Source organism: Lepisosteus platostomus, chromosome 12 (genome assembly GCF_059453375.1).
Source record: "Lepisosteus platostomus isolate fLepPlt1 chromosome 12, fLepPlt1.hap1, whole genome shotgun sequence".
In the NCBI taxonomy this organism is placed as follows: domain Eukaryota; kingdom Metazoa; phylum Chordata; class Actinopteri; order Semionotiformes; family Lepisosteidae; genus Lepisosteus; species Lepisosteus platostomus.
This window is the reverse complement of record NC_142622.1, coordinates 7,301,834-7,318,634: the sequence shown is the minus strand read 5'-3', so window position 1 is coordinate 7,318,634 and position 16,801 is coordinate 7,301,834. Positions and strand designations below refer to the sequence as shown.

At 38.3% G+C, this 16,801-nt stretch overlaps 1 protein-coding gene across 8 annotated transcripts in view; it reads left to right on the top strand.

The window, feature by feature from the left end:
* runx1t1 (RUNX1 partner transcriptional co-repressor 1) overlaps positions 1-16,801 on the top strand; it is a 67,514-nt gene that overhangs the window by 13,666 nt on the left and 37,047 nt on the right. The window contains exon 1 of one of the 8 annotated variants that reach the window (XM_088600675.1): positions 5,596-5,617. The exons of 2 other annotated variants lie outside the window; for them this stretch is intronic. Coding sequence is in view for 2 of the 6 variants with exons in the window: in XM_088600677.1 (XP_088456803.1) it covers positions 9,439-9,469 (31 nt within the window). In the remaining 4 variants the exon portion in view is untranslated. 5 more of the 8 variants (XM_088600677.1, XM_088600671.1, XM_088600673.1 and 2 more) reach the window with 5 other exon arrangements.

Here is a 16,801-nt window from a genome sequence, read left to right as displayed (position 1 = left end):
TATGTTCACAATGGGGTTAAAAAAGGGTTAAGTTAATGTTACATTCAACTTCCCTACACACCTTTAACTTGGATTTTTTAAAGATGTTTTTGTGATTTCTTTTAATTTCACTAACATAACAGAATTTTAATTAATGGAATTAAAAAAGCTTTTTTTTTAATTTAACCTGGAGCGTATGAAAACTAGCTGCTTTTTTTAGTTTAATAAAATGCATTACTTTTCAAATGTTTGTTGCATTTTTTAGAAATGTTCATAAATAAGTTTCTTTGTACACACGTTGTACACTTTTCTGATGTACACCTGACCTATTATAGGAAAAGATCTTATGCATGTATTTTAAATAGTTCTATTGTATGTTCACATTTGCAAGAATGTGTTGCCTGACCTGTTTCCTATCAGTAAACTACTGTATAAAGCCAAACTGGAATACTGTACTTGGAATAAACTCATTAGATGTTTGTCATATTCTGCTCATTGTTGGTCTGGAGACATAAAGAACAGATTTATTCAAAATAACTATTTATTTTACATTTCCATATGAAAGGGAGCTAAGAGCTGAACAAATCACAACACTCATGTTCAATTATCTAAGTGCTTTGAAAGGCATTTAAGAGTTAAATGGCAAGCGTTAGTCAGTCTTTTATGGGGTTAAGATGTTTGCTCTTTGTTTTTACAAAATATAAAAAATCATAACAGAAAAACTAACTTGCAGTTGGAATGTTGGAAATTCAAAGTACTTTCCGTAGGGAGGGAGTGAGAATGGGGAATTCTTAGAAACCTGTCCAGTCAAGATACTGTAGGTTATCCTAATGGCTGACATTCCATTCCTGAAAAAGCAAGACAAGAATGCCCTTTCTTTTAAAACACAGATGAGAGGGTGGGGCTTCTCATCCTCAAGCTGAGAGGTGGGGAGTTTGCTTTCTGCTGTTGTCAGGGAAAAAGATTGATCTCAGGGCTGCAGGCCAAAACAATATTGGTACCAGCCAGAAGAGGACAGAGGAAATTAGCAGAGGAATTGGCAGAGAATGGTATCTGTAGAACAGGAACACAGTTTCTGTGCCTCAAGTCAAGTAGGAAAGGCCAGTGAAAACAAAAAAGGGGGACGGAGTAGACTTGAAAAGGAACAAACACCAGCCACTATTAAATCCCTTTAAAATGTGGCTCCCTTTCTTTATGAAAATGGTGTTATAATTATTATGACATATGTCACTTTAGTGTTTGAATTATATTTTTTTAACTATTCCCACTTTCAAAGCATACTTTCACTTTTTTTAACTGCATTAATTGTACAATGCTCTGAAATGTACTGTATATATTGAGTAGGATGTCATATCCCACAATGCAGTGCCGTTTATGCAGTATGGAATCTGTCAGATTACATATCACTGCATTGTTCATACTCCACAACATTTTTTGTTATATTCTACCCTTTGGGTTATGTATTGAGCAATGCATTATTTATATTTCTTCACATCATCCTCCACACAAATTGGAAATCAGAGTATAATAAAACCTTTATGTGTACATAAGCTCTGTAAAGGTGGCAAAAAAATCAAAGGAATTAATGATAGGCTGAGGTATTTATATATTGTCAGAAATTAATTAGTATTTTGAAATACAATTCATGACACATTCTTTAGTAGTGCAATGGAATTTGAATGTACTCCTTTTTATTTTGTGCCAAAGCGGCCTTTTTAAATAAAGAATACTACGTGAATGGCTTTAAAGACAAATGTTTTCAGCCTGCTTGGCAGACTTGAGTTGCGTTATAGTTTTTTCAGATGGGCTTGGCTGTAGATCTCTGCAGTGAATACACCGATATGTAGAGTTTTAGCCCATAAAAAAGAAAATGCTGAAACTCGCAAAACCACAAGAATACACTGATTTTAAAATTTCTGGTATTGCTAATTATGAAAAGGGAGGAAGACATAACTCATATAGCTGAGCTTTAAATCCTTTAGGAATGTCTGCTCACTGTAGAGTGCCAGGGTTCCTTCATTGTTAACCCATGTACTTCAAATGTGGAAATATCGGAATTTCGTTACTTCAGTAAATGCTACTGAAATATTTTGTTGTGTTGATGCATATTACGTTCTGGAAAATCTCCATTGTACTACAGTGCCATTCATCTCAAGACTCGAGCGAAGAAAGTTTCAATTACGAGTCGAGTATTAATTTAAAATGCCATTGGTTGCACTGCTCATTTGTCATGTATTTAGTGCCTCTCGGTTTATCTTCTATAAGTCCTTCAAGTCTGTTCACATACATTGAAATTCATTGCTAGATTAGTTATTGTATGAATGCATATGTATCATGTAATAATATGCCAGATGTCAAAATTAAGCCCCTGGTAGAAATTCGTATTATATATTTATTTTTTTACGTGGAAGTACATTTGTCCTCAGCGGATACTGTTAAAGTTAGGATCTGAGTAGCTGTGGTGGATTTACCCCACACAGAGCTCAGTGTATATCATTACGCTGCACTGATCCCAGGTCAGTCTGCTGCGTGAAATCAATTTATTTGAAACTCTTTCTCTCTATAGGAATTTGGATGAGCGCCAGTTGTTTTCATTTAATGTTCTTTGTGTTGGACACTGAGAAACAATATGCTCCTATACTGCGTAGTCCTCATGAATCTTATTTAGAGCTCCTGTTGCTGCGGTTTCATAAGATGTGTACTTAAGTAGAATGCATTATTCCAACGCCGTATGTCTGTGAGGTAAACATACAGACTCATTTCTTTAGTCTGTTGTGTAGTTTAAGTTGAAAAATCAAATGTATTTATTTATTTTGAAAAATCAAAATTATTTATTCAGTGCTTGAAGGGTTTTGCTTATGCATTAAGCCATCAAGAACTGGAGAACATTTAGACATGTCACATTTTCCTCTCATATTCTCATTTTACTTTTTTTTAATCTGTTGAATAGATGATGGTTTTAACACCAGTAGATTAGTTATATATTCTGAATCCAGTGCAGTGGTATCCCAGAGTGGGATTTTTGTAGATCCTGTTTGATATGAATCCTAGATTGTATTTACTCAATTAAATAGTTAACTCAAATGTCTGTCGCTACTTTAGTCAAACATAACCGCACATGTTTTGAGGTGGTATTTTATTTCTGATCTGGTTCGAAGATTTAACAAAACATCATGCCACCGAATGTTCGCATTCATCGTTTATGGTAATCCATTTTTTAAAGATTTTCCAGTAATGACCGTAACTTTGTATGGCGCATTATGCAGTCAGAATAAGCCCTCCATAACTTGTATTTTGGATTGCTGGAGACAGCGAATCACATCTGCATTATTAGTTGGCATGGAAACCACAGCAGGTTGACAGCTAGGCCTAACATCTTTACAGAGTGCCTCAAGGTCCCCTGAGGTAAGGCAGTAAGCAATGGCATGGCTCAAGGTCTTCCTGCTCATCTTCCATCAGGGCAGCTTGGGCTTAGGCCCAGAATCTAGTGGGATGCCATTGACTAGGCTATGTAATCATACCAGGTACTGTGCTGCAGAATGTGCCCTACGATATAAATGGATGTTGTGAAGAAATTTCCCCGATCTCACTGTAACTGTGTAAATGTTTGTCATTCTTTTCTAGTTAGTTATTTAAAGTTCAACAAGGTGAAGGAGGTAGAGTGATGCCATTTTCAGTTATTTAGGTTTACACCATCAGAAAGGTGTGACCCTATTTTTAAAGCCTCCATATACTGGCTGTTTTTCCAGTGTTTCTCTGTTTTGAGGATGTTTCACACTCCTTTGTTGTGTTCTTCTACATTTCCTGTAGAGGTCTTTATTGTATAAGAAATGGTTAGTTGTTTAGCATATTTAAGACTAAAATGCACAATTTAATTTAATCTATAGATCTTTTAACAAACATTGTTAGAACTGTACCTGCTGTACATAAATGCTGGTGTAGCAGTCCTACAGTTTAAAGCACAGAACCCATGATTCTCTAATGCATAAATGTCATTTAATAAACAGTATGTAATAGTGATTGTTCTTTAGCACTGTACTTTATCGCTAAAATAGAAATATTAAGATCAAAGTATTACCTTAATATCAGGGAGATTAAATACATCAATCATAAAACTGATACGAATTAAGATCAATAGGGATCCTCATTACAGCTTCGATCTCTTGACACCAGAGTGAGACCGATGAATAGTTTTCTCTTGGAGGTGAAGATATTTCAGAGAGAGACGGAGGACTCTGTGTAAAAAAACAAAACAAAAAAAAAACAGATACACCACTCACATATGTATTTGCGAAAGTTACCCTCGAGAGCTCCAAAATGGAAAAGAAAAAAATGTAATCCAGTTTTAGTGCACTTTCATTGTCTTTTAATAATTCAGTAAAACAATATCTGTAGAAGTGAGCATTGCAGCCTCACAGTTCCGGGGCCCTGGGTTCAGTTCCTGGGGATACTGTCTGTGTGGAGTTTGCATGTTCTCCCAGTGTTTGCGTGGGATTTCCTCCAGGAGCTGTGGTGTCCTTCCACAGTCCAAAGACATGCTGATAAGTTAATTGGAAAACTGTGGGAAAACTGACCCTGGTGTGAGTGTGTTTGCGTCTGTGTGTGTGCAGGGTGTATCCTGCCTTGCGCCCGCTGATTACCAGGATATGCTCCAGCTCCCCCTCGACTTTATTGGACAAAGCGGTGAGAAAATGGATGGATGGAGTATTTGTTTAAGGTGTATCAGGTTAAACACTAGTCATGGTCCTTTATGTGTTGTTAGGCTTGGGGAAAAAAGGAGGAAACAGTGCTCAGAATATCATGGCAGCAAACTTTTAAAAATTGGTTTGAAAACTCGCATAGCATTGAGCGAGGTTGCTGACTTTACATTTTTTAATTGAAAAAAACTTTTAAACCTTTAGACAGCATCATTTTTTTTGGGGGGGGGTGTTTCTGGGCAGTGGGAGTGTGTGAAATCCGAAGAATTGTTGATGCTCCAGGCAGCTCTTGCGGAAGCAGATATGCCGAGCCGTGGAGCCGCAGAAACGGGGTCAGACTCGTACACACCATCCTGGCTTCCGTGTTTAATTACCTGAAGAGCAAAACATCCAGGCACTGAGTGTGTGAAAATCTAATATCTCGGGGCACCAGTCTGTTGCTCTGACATCCTGCAAGGCAGGCCCTGTCGGCCCAGCAGCGTCAGGGCCTGTTCCTGACAGCGGGCTATCTCTGCCTGGGTCAGGTTCCTTCCATTCAGGAGCCATTGTGTGGAAGAGGGCTGGGTCAGGAATTTGAGGTTCCTGTCAGTTTTGCCCTCTTGAGCACTAACCCCAGCTACGCTGACAGATTTGTCTGTTTTTTTTCTTCTTTTTGTTGTTGTTGTTTTCTTTTTTAAGAACCTAGAACAAAAAAAGAAATCTTAGTGGAAATCCTTCAATTTTATCGGCAATACAGTGGCCAGCAGTTCCTGCCAGCGCTGAATTTCTTGCTGTCCAATCTTCAGTTTAATTGACAGATGTGCTTGTTTGTTTCTGTCAAAAATAGTATGGGAATAGTGGAGCATGTGACTGCCTCGGTATTGCTAGGAACCAGAGGCTGGCACATCGAGACCTGGAGAGAAAGGCAGTCTGGCAACATGCAAGGATTTCTCTGCAGTGAGGTGGGGAATTTTCATCATGAAGGGAAGACATGATTTAAATATGTATTGCTTTGTTCTGAAGTTATTTTCCTTTTTATTTTGGTTTTACTTTATACCATCTAAAACAAAATAATTAACGAAGGGACTAATGGAAAACTGATGGGATACAGGCCCTGGTATTTGTATCACTAAATGGAATAGGCTTCCTGATTTTAATTTAACTTTTCAAATGGTCTGGACTACTCTAGTTCGCAGCAAAGTGAAGAAAATGGGACTTAATTAGAAAATGAATTATTTCTAAGTCCTACCAATTTAAAGATCTTATTTGTCTACATTATTATGTTTTGACATACTGTACGCTGAGTAAACACTAAGGAGAGGTTAGCTACCACTGAGGATTTTCTTTGCAAAATGTATTTGATAAGTAAAGTAGATCATCAATAGTCTGGTTTCCATTTTCTGGCAGTTACAGACTGTTCTCACAAATGTTTATCTGACAGAAGTGTTTACAGACTATTGTATTTCTCCTTAAATATTACATTATGTTAAATATTATGCTACATTTAATGCTTTGTACTTGGCTCTAAATAAGCTGAAGTAATGGTTATATACTAAGTAGAATTGTTTCTACAACACTATATACTTTAAATGTATGTATTTTGTTTGTGTTTTAAAGCACTTCATCCTTTATTTAGAACGATTCAAAACACTGAAAAACACATACAAAACGCAAAAAAGCACTGTTATAAAATGTGCAAAAATAAGCTGTTCTTAAAGCCTGTAGTAAATTCCAGAACATATAGCAATCCCTTACTGCCCTAGGGTGCCAGATAATCAATGATCAAGTGTATTAAAATCAAAGGAATGTTGGACACTTGCGTGTGGCGTCTATCTGTGATAAGCAGTACTTTACACAAAGAAGGGTTAAAAGCAGCCAGGCACTGGCTGATACTGCAGCAGTGAGACATTTGAAAGTAGTTCGTGTTTTGTTAGTTTGACTAGAAAATGTAGACAGTTTATGCATGCAGGGAGGACTAGCTGCTAATTATGATTATTCCTTGCTTTCCACTGCTTGATAGAGTAAATAATGATGAACTGAGGATGTCACAGTGCTGTGTACTTCTAGCTCCACCTAGTGAATGACAGAATCCCATTGTCAGTAAGGCGCAGGTTGTGTGCAGTATGGCAGAGCTGTTTTTCAGGAGTATACATTTACCAGTGCTGGGAAGTAAAATAGTGAAGGCTGCTGCTTGGTTTTAATATGAAAAATCCAAGTTCTTTAAAATAAATGAAATTGTTTCCTGCCCTTAATACCACAGGACTATAGTATTTCATCAGAATTTTCTGGAAAGTGACTGTTTATAGTATGTTATCATGAGTGTTTGGCCTCTGTTCAAATGTCGGTGAGTGGTCAGGGAACTGTCTGAGCCAAAAATCCTATTAAACACAACAGCAGAGTTACGGTATTAGATACACAAAATGCTAAGCAGTCTTTGAGATTGTTTAATCTAAATAATTCCATTGCCGAACATGCAATACGAATGCAAAAACAATAACTGCATGGTGCATTTTTAAATTATACTTTCTAGCGGTAAAAAATATTCAAGTGACATTTTTTATTTAACATGAGTGACATAAGCAGTGTGTCTGCATGTGTTTGTTTATATGCTTGTGTGTGTGTGTAGAGGGTAATTCTTAACAGAAAGTCGTTTGTTGACCTCATTAGCATTTATTGTTGTGAGCGTACAAGCAGAAAATGTGAAATTGGTATGTCATGAATAGCTCCACAGAACTATAGAGCCTTGAAATTTTGCCTGCAGTGTGGTGCAGGGCAAGCATTAAGAGAAAGCTGTCCAGATGGCAGCCTGCACAGAAGCAGAGCTACGGGTTTTTGTCTCTGCTGCTGGGAGGTGGGAAAGTTCACTGGAGCATACACTATGGCCCTTGCATTTCAACAGAACCAACTCTTCATCAGTCAGCGAGGGGAGATGTGAGTGTGACAAAGCATTTTATCTCCAACACAATACCTGTTAAATCTATGAAAGCTCTTTACAGTATCGGAGACATGCTCCAGTTCAGGCTTAGAGAATTGTGCTCGGATTGCATCTTATTTTCACAACTTCAGAGAGTGTAAATAGCCCCCTACAGTTTGGTCAGTTGCTGCAGTTGATTGCACGATATGTTTATACCCTTTTATAAGGATATGAAATCTTGCAAATGATCTTGGAATAATAATAATACTGCAGTAGCTTATAGTTAAAGGGTCAGACATGGTCCACAATCCTGCTGACAAAAATAAAATTTCAAGTATCCGTGCTGTCAGTTTTGACCATAAGAATTAATAGCGCAGGTAAGAAAGTAAGAAATTGAGCTTTTTGCAGACATCAATGGAAGAGTCTAATTTTAAATTCTGTGTTAACTGTGTGCAGAATGAAGTGAGGATGTTACCTCTACACATGCCAGAAAAAAAAAGGTTTTTACAGGTAATTAATAGTGGCTTTGAAAAGAATGATTAATCGGTGTATAAAAACTTATATAGGTCCAGTGTTTATTAAACTGGCCCTGTGTGGATGGAAAATCACAAATTAAGAGACTGCATGACTACATTTAAAACAAATATGATAAATGTTTATACAAGTTGATTCCATGCACATTGCACAATGATTTTCCTAAATAGTTTTAAAACTGTAATGTTCTTTAGAGTCATTATGACTGATATTTTTCAGTATTGGTATTGCCTGAGGAAAAAATGTTTTGCTTAAAGAGAGAGAGGTGTCTTTGTCATTATTTCTTCATCACTGTTTTTGTGCTTTGTAGTTCTTTGTATTTCAAGATATCAGCAATGATCCATTGTCTCTGTTGCCTCTATACATTTATCACACTCTTGTACTGACTTAATTGGCAGTTAGACTCTGTTTGTTAAAAAAATATAGTTAGGCTCCCTTGGTTAGTTCTAGATACAGTAACACATGAGCCATTCTCTCCCTGACAGAGCTCACTTTCGGTGGGTCTTTCTTGCCAGTGGGATTCTTTGAGAAAACACTAACAGCTTCCAGCTGTGTGGAAAATCAGGCCCTTTGGGGTCTAGCAAAAAAAAGAGGGGCGAATGAAAGCACAGCTAATTCGTCCATTTTGTTCCCTACCACTGGACCACAAAGGCTTGCTTTCCCCCGTAGGCCTTGATTGGAGGCCAGTGGTCCGAGAGAAAAAAGAGGAACAAGCAAGTGTGGAAATTCGGACATTAGTGAATCCGCCCCTCCAAGCTGGTGCGCCACCCCAGCCAAGAGACCCACCATGAGAGGGGGAGGCTGTGGTGACCATTCATCAATAACTCATTGGCTCATCATGGAGTGCTACGGCATTCAGTTTATCAAGTCTTGCACAAAAAAAAGTCAGAATGAGCTCCATTCAGCTTTGTTAAAGCTAGCTCTTGGAGTAAAATGCTCTATTCGAATCTCCTTTGCCCACGTTTTTGTTTTTTGTCTTTTTGTCTTTTTATTACTCTTTCACTCTGTTAATGCAGCCCGGGCTTAAATGAGTGGCTTTTATTTGGCTGGTTTGAATATATCTTACTATTAATTCCCAGTGCATTCAAAAGAGGGTGGCAGGCAGATGGGGGCAGGAGAAGACTATTTGGTTTGGTGCATTGCATTCAAATGGAATCAATGAGGTCGCAGCTCTTTTAAATTAACTCACTTAATACCCAAGGAGCAGAGTCATGAATTCACATTGTATCAACCTAAGAGGGGCTATAAGTAGAGGAGAAAACTGGAGAGACCCAGAGAAAAGGCTTAATTCAGACACTGCAACTTCTCTATTTTGCAGATGCTTAACTGAAGCAAATGCATTTCTCCTACTTTCAGTTGTCTAATGGTAAGTGATGATTTGATAGTTTAAGTGTGTGCGGCTGTTACTTATAAATATGTTATGTACTCGTCTGTCTGGACTCTAAAAATATTTTCAAACGGGCACTCTTTTTTTTTTTTTGCCATTCCTGTGTATAATAGGATTGCATCATCTGTGCAGAACAGCAGAGGCTAAATAATCAGATGAGATTTAAATTGCTGCCGCAAGTGAATTGTTTGATTTCTTTTTTTTTTGCAGTAGAGGCAGTTCAATGTAGGGAGAGATGTTACAACCTTTTTATGCAGTACAGATAAGAACCATGAATGGAAGGGTCTTTAGGCAGAGAATAATGATGGACTGCTGTGAGACTTGTGAATTTTTCAATCTAATGAGAGGACGTTCTGGTGCAGGTGTAGGACATTGCGTGAAGTGTGGAAGTGTTGAAATGGTGTAGTGTGGGATACAGGACATTTCTGTCAGCTCGTTCCTCCGACAGACTTGTAGGTGAGAATCTCCAGGGGCCATGCTGACATGCAGCAGTTTAACGCAAAGATTGCTACAGCCAGAGGAGAGCTGAAAAATCGCCTGATTTAGCATGCTTTCGAGCTTGGGTTTTAGAATAATTCTTTTTAAAAGGTTATGATGTTCTTGTCACTTAATAGTATTCAAGAAGATAAATGCTTTAAGTACTAAAATTAAAAATTAAATTTAAGTACAAACTTTTTAGAAAAATGTTTAATACAGTACATTAGGTTCTGTGTTGCCGTTTTATTGTCTGTGTTTCTATACATTTTCTTTATTTAATTGCAGTTAGCTTCTTATTAAACCTACCTGTTTTAGGAGCAAACATTTGAAATATCTACAGTTTATAATATCAGATGTGAGTAGATACTGTAACTTTGGAGTAGGGTTGGTGAGTCCATAAGCAAAGGAAACTTAATTTCCCTTGTCTTATTTTTTACCCTTTTTCAAACAATTTTTGTTTAAAAAATAGGTACAATAAAGTATTGTGTTTCTGCTTAAATGAAACAACTGAAATATCTGCATCCTGTTGCTTTTCACACAGGAATAGAAACTTTTAAATAAAATTCTATTAAACCTTTAATTTCTGTGACTTTTCTTAATGTCAGTAAAAAATGGTGCATTGAAATTGTGATTGTGATTCTTAGTGTGTTTTTTCTGAACTATTTACATAATTATGTATTGGTTTTCTGTAAAATTTAAATCATACTCAGTTGTAGCTTTTGGTTGGATAAATGTCTAATGTTGTAAGAGACAAAAGGAAATAAAATCGCAGGGTACTCTCGCAGGATGTCTGGGCTGTTAAGGATGAATCCTCGTAGGAAGAATGATTGCTGCCGTTTGTCAGAAGACTGTCACAATCATTGCTATTCTTGAGCTCTCAGCTCTTCTGACAATAGGGGAATTTTAAGAGCTCTGTTGCATTAGGTGAGGCTTGCAGGCTACATCACTGTTGAAATGTTTACTAACTGACACCATTTGTCAAGAAGCCACAGGCTGTTCCATCAGCAAGGAGAGGGCATATTATTAAAGGAAAAAAAATGGTCAGTTTTTTTTTCCCCCCCGTTTTCCCACATGGAATTCATCAGCAGTTTAAGGTGGCTACACGAAGAAATGCATTCAAGCTGACAGGGAATGAGAACCCAGACATATGTTAATCAGATGCAGTGAAGGCAGCTCGAGACGAAAAGAAACCAGGGTTGGGAGTAAGGAGAGGAGGGGCTGCCCCACTCCAGAGAGTTAAAACAGAAGAGCAGAAGGAGATATTAATCCTTTGTTATGAGGCACAAAATTGATTTTTTTTTAAACAAGGCTTTTGCGAGACAGTATGTGTTCCCAAGGTGAAAGCAAAATGAAATTCATAATGTTGTCATTAAAATAACTGTGGTGTCCCCACTAGATTCTTTGATTAAACGTTGTTTAAACATGGTTGTGTAATTTTGTAATAGTATTTAAAGTAATATTAGATGGTCTTGCAATGTGAAAATTAGTGTTTGTAGCTTGAATAACTTGCAGTCGTCTGTCTTGGAAATTCCCAGCTGTTTCCGATTAAAGTGTTTTGAACTCAGAAGCAGTAATACAATTTAAAAAAAAGAAATATTAACATAAGAAGCTTTGGCTTGTTAAAAAACCTTGTTCACCATTTTTAAAGTGAGAAAATAAAAGAATTGTACTAAGGGCTGTCTTTCAGTAAGGTGCTTAGTAATACATGGGTTTTACACAGTAAATGTTTTGCTGCTGTATTTAATTACAATACACTTAGGTATATTAAATTACAGGCACACCTTCTAAAGAAATTAATTTTGGAATGTTATAGCAGTAGATGTTTTAGCCAAGCGTGTGCAATCAATACTGAAACTGATACTTCCTAGAATATGTTTTGTAGCAAAACCTTAAATGGTAAACAGATGACAAAGAAACATTATGGAGCACCGAAAATGTATACAAAGGTGGCGTGTTTCAGGAAATTGTTCTTTGATCTGCATTCCACATTCCTTTCTGCTTCTCTCTCTCACTCTCCCTCCACTTCTTGCTTTCTTCTCTCTCTCTCTCTCACACACCCCCCTCTCACGCTTTGCCATGAAATGTATGGTTCCGGCAAGTCAGCTGAGATGGGGGCTCGGGCTGAGATAATTTGCGCATGCATCCCTGTCATTGTTCTGCCTGAAGAGACTGGGCTCAGTTCAAGGCCACATGTGCTCCTGTCATCATTCACATTTCTGCTCCAAGTGCGATACGGAGTGTCAGCTCTCCATCTGTCTTTGCCTGGCAAAAACGCCCGGTCTCTTCCCTCCAGCTAGGCTGCTGCCGCCAGCCCCGATGGCCCCTCGTGCCTTCTTCTGTGATAATTCCGTAGCAGGGGGCAGAGAGCTCGGAGTCCACTTGCCTTGAGATACACGCCGACAAAAGTCTGTGTGTGTGTGTGGGAGGGGAGTCTTGTCGTGAGCTTCGGGTCTCGTTACGGGATGCCAGGTGAGCCCAGATTTTAGCGCTGTGGTGAGGTTAAATTGGACAGTGCTTTTCCTCCGTTTTACATTCTCGCAGTTTTTGTGAAAGAAGCTCGTTAGTATTTATTTTTTTTTCAGAGGGGAGGTGGGAGTTTTAATTTTGATGAAGTTACCATTCAGTGGCAGAACAATGTTACTTCAATGTTGTTGGCACTTGGTGGATGCTTTCTTTGGGGTTGTAAGTATACTGAGAAGTATTAAAAACGTAGCATGCTTTTGGTTTCAATACTCATTTGTTGTGCCTCTTGGTATATTTTCTTTTTTCAAAAGCCAGCTGGTGCTGATTCTTACTTTGTGGTCTGCAATTCCGTTGTATAATTAAATTGGCAGACTGCACTTATAACTCATTTATCAGCAATTTGGTTATTTGGATGGAACTTCATAAAAAAGAAGGGGGATGTTGTACAGGGTAGGTATTAAGTAGTGCCCTATCATCTCTTTTGCCCTTTAAAAATTATGAATGAAAACAGTAGTGGCCCGTTGGCCGTGCCTGCATAATTCCACATCTGACCCTGTGCAAGCAGAGAAACACAGGCACGTTCTTAAGCAGGCGTCAAATTGAAAATGGACTAAATTCTTCCAGATTGAGGAGGCAATGCGAGCAAGATAGCGATGTGCTGCTGTGTTTCGTTAGCAGACTGCTCTGGCTGCTGGATTGTGTTGGCAGTTTCTGTGAGGATTGGACGTGGTCATGTGGCTGATAAAAACACCCAGTCTCTAGATAACACAGGCAGGAAGAAAGCTTGCAGCTGGCTGCTAATGGGGATTACTGGAGGAGGACAAGCTGAAGAGACTGCACAGCCCGTTCACCTTGCAGATGGTGTTTTGGCTTAACTTGCTGCTCTGCTTGCAAGTACGTAGTCCTGCTGCTCGTCGTTGTGGCGACCGGTTTTTTTTTCTTTGCTTTCTGAGTCCGAGGGGCTGTCGTGAGTAATGTGCGATCTGTACTCTGCAAATAGCAGGTTTGTTGTTCCTGTGGACAGCGGCGTGGCGAGAGCTGGGGCTTGACAGACTAGGATGCTAAGAGGATTAATGACAAAGCTGAAAGATGATCAAATGAAAATCGTATGAAATATCCATGGAGGTACTGCAGGGGTTGAAAGTAACTCTTCTTGGGTGCAGTTTTTTTTTTATATACTTGCTGAGTGTCTATGAGCTGGATATTTAGAAGGTAAAATAAAAGGTGGAATAGTGAAGGTATTTTTGCTTAGTTCACTCTCTTAGAAAATAGAAACAAGGCATTGTATTTGCATCACTGTGTATTTTTCAGTTGTTTTCCCATAGGGTTTGTTTGTTTTTTTTGTGTTACTTATCATTTGGATAAATTGGTTTAGTTGTAACGCGAAAAGCAAAAACGAATTTGAGCTGGTGACGGTTTGCTCTTGGACTTGTGTGGTGTTGCTTGGGTGTTATAACAGTGACAGGGGAAAAAGGGTTCATCAACATTTTCTTTTTATTTCAATGTCATTTGGAATTCCTGTCTGTGAGTTATTTTTAATGTATTAAGTATTCTAAAGTATTATTATTATTAAGTATCATAATATAGAAGTATTAAGGCCCAGCTCTATAGGTAAGAACAATTTTAAACAACATTGCGGAACTCTGTGTCGGTTGTGATTTTTCAATTGTGCAGGGTTTTAAGAAGTATGGAGTTGTGTATGTGTGGTCAGTCTTTGGTGCTAAGAAACCATTGTACTGTAATACTGTGAATGCACCTAACAGCTGTGACCATGAGCATGTGTTAGCTTGGGGATACTTGAGCAGAACTGACACTTGGCTATTTCTGACACCCATCTGCACTTTTTTACTCTTATTTAGAATGAACTGCCTGACAATCTGTTCAGTTCTTGTAATTGTTATAAAGAAACTGTTGTCCATCTGTGGTTAGATTTAGACGTGGTATGTTAAATGTATGATATTTCCCTTATTATTATGCTTGTTGTTGATAGTTTTCAGACATTGTTGCTCAGAGTGGAAAGCACAGGGATGAATAATGTGGTGTTTGCGGTTAAATTTAAACGATTATCTACAGACACATTATTTCTTCTGGAGTATATAGCTAGACTGTCATGTGTTTGCCTTTGATTATTCAAGCCACTACATTTCTGCTTCAACTTTATACAGACTTCATTTCATAGACATGCTTACATACCCCAAATTTCAAATTATTGTGCCACCAAAACAACAGTAGATGAGCGTTTTATTCCCTGAATTCAGGAGAGACAGGTGTTGAGTCAATTCTTGGCAGGAGTGAAATGGGTGCATACCAAAAAAAGGGAAAATAGGTGTATGCTTATAATTTGTTATACAGTACATTCTTATAAAGTAACATTTGCTTTGTTTTTTAGTTCGATCATTAAAGGTGCTACAACAAAGCACATGTTGTAATTAATGTGCATGGCTCCCAATGTCAGCTAGTAAATGTCTTATTGTTGCCTTGAGCAGTGCCCTAGTCTGTTCCATTGAAAGAGCCATTAGTGACTGTGGCCACTGCCGCACACCAATGATATTGTTCTTATTTGAAATGCCCTTGCATTAGGTCAGACCACCCTTTCCAAGAGCTCCTGCTTGCCAGATGTGACTGCAAATGCTTTTTTAAAAGGTTTTAGGGAAAGAAGAAAAGAAAAAAAGAGGTTGTTTTCCAAATCTGGTTCTACTTAGTACATCTCCATCCTGGAGTGCATTTCATAAATTGTCTACATATTTTTCTTAGCAGAGAACTTAACTGGCTATAATTTTTAACACATGGCCCCTGTCATGTGATATTTTCAAAACACTTGCAGACGGGGTCCCAGCAGAAATAAACCGTCATTCTGCCGCCAGATCGTCCCCCCCCACACTTTAACAGCATATCTGTGTTTCCATTTAGCAGGGTAATATATTATTAGCTCACATTTTGGTGTAGTAAAATAGCATTTCACTGATGTAAAACATGAACCTCTTTATTATCTGTTGAAAATTGATTTGGCATTTATAGCTGTGGTGTACTTGACTCCTTTTAACATTGGAGCTCATATGTGCGTGATTGTTGCAGGAGAGAGTAACAAAATTACCAGTGACATATAGCAGTTAATGTTTTAGATAGCAGACTGCAATTTGCAGTTTTAATGCTTGTGTCAAAGCTGAGGAAAGGACGTCTGTAATCGCAGATATGGTAAGCACCATGGGTATAAGAGGTGTCGGGGGTTGGGGGTGCCTCAAACGTGAATTAAATTACAAAGAACATGCTGATTTAATTGAAGTGTTTTCACTGGACAGTTTCCCAGCCTTCTTGGCTAGAATGTGACCATATCTCCACACAAACTGGGAGGCCTATTGATGTCAAGCTGTGTGTCCAGGCCCATCATCTGTTGTACAAGAGCCTTTCCTGCTGTAGTACGCCATCGCTAAAGTGCTGCTTATTACACCGAGACACACATGGTACTGCTGGGGAGCTTTGAAGGGGGAGGCACTGAAAGTACCATTATTATAAAAAAGATTTGTTGGTTTAGATAAGAGTCCAATGCTAAGAAAGTTGAGTTGTTCATGTCTTTAATGTGATGCTGGCCGATTCTCTTTGTCGCTACCAGCAGTATGTTTGTAATTTTAAGAGATATATTGACTTAGTTTCGGGATCTCTTTAATTTAAGATCAATTCATTTTAATGGTGGCTCTTTTTTCCCCTTGATTGCATATCAAGCAGAAGAACAGGGGTTCTTTTTAGGTTTTCGGCTGCCGATTTAACCTAAAATCTAAAACTTTTCACTATTTTTATAGCCTATAATAATAGTGGTAGTGGTAACTCTTATTGTTCTAGAGCTGTGCAGAGTTTCTGCGGGACGGTCTTTTCTGGCCTTTCTGTGCTCTGAATGTCAGTTGGGGGTTATTTCAACAGCCGGTTCTGACTGATTCTGCAATAAATCTCTCTCTCGGCCGAAAGAGAAAGTGAGACGAGGGGGTCTGGGAAAAAAAACCTCATATGGTAATTATATTTAGCTTTCAGTTTTGTTTAAAAGTCTATGCATTTTGAACTTGACTGTGGAAGAACATTCTTAAATGCAGGCTGTACTGATTTTTTTGTGTGTGTTGCATAAGTGGCTGGAAACTCATTCGATTTCTGCTTTTCTAGAATTCAAACTTCTGAAGAAAAAAAATATATATACAGGAGAAAAGAGCGCGGTCTCTTTAAATATTAAACTGCACAGGTTGTTAGCTGCTGCATCTGGTAACCCTTGAGTGAGCACAGTCTGCCGCAGTCCCACTGCCCTCACCTTATTTGATAGGATGGAATGAAATGACTCTTTGCACCACCTGGCGCATATGAGGCAGCCCTGGAGGAGCTGTGCTCGGG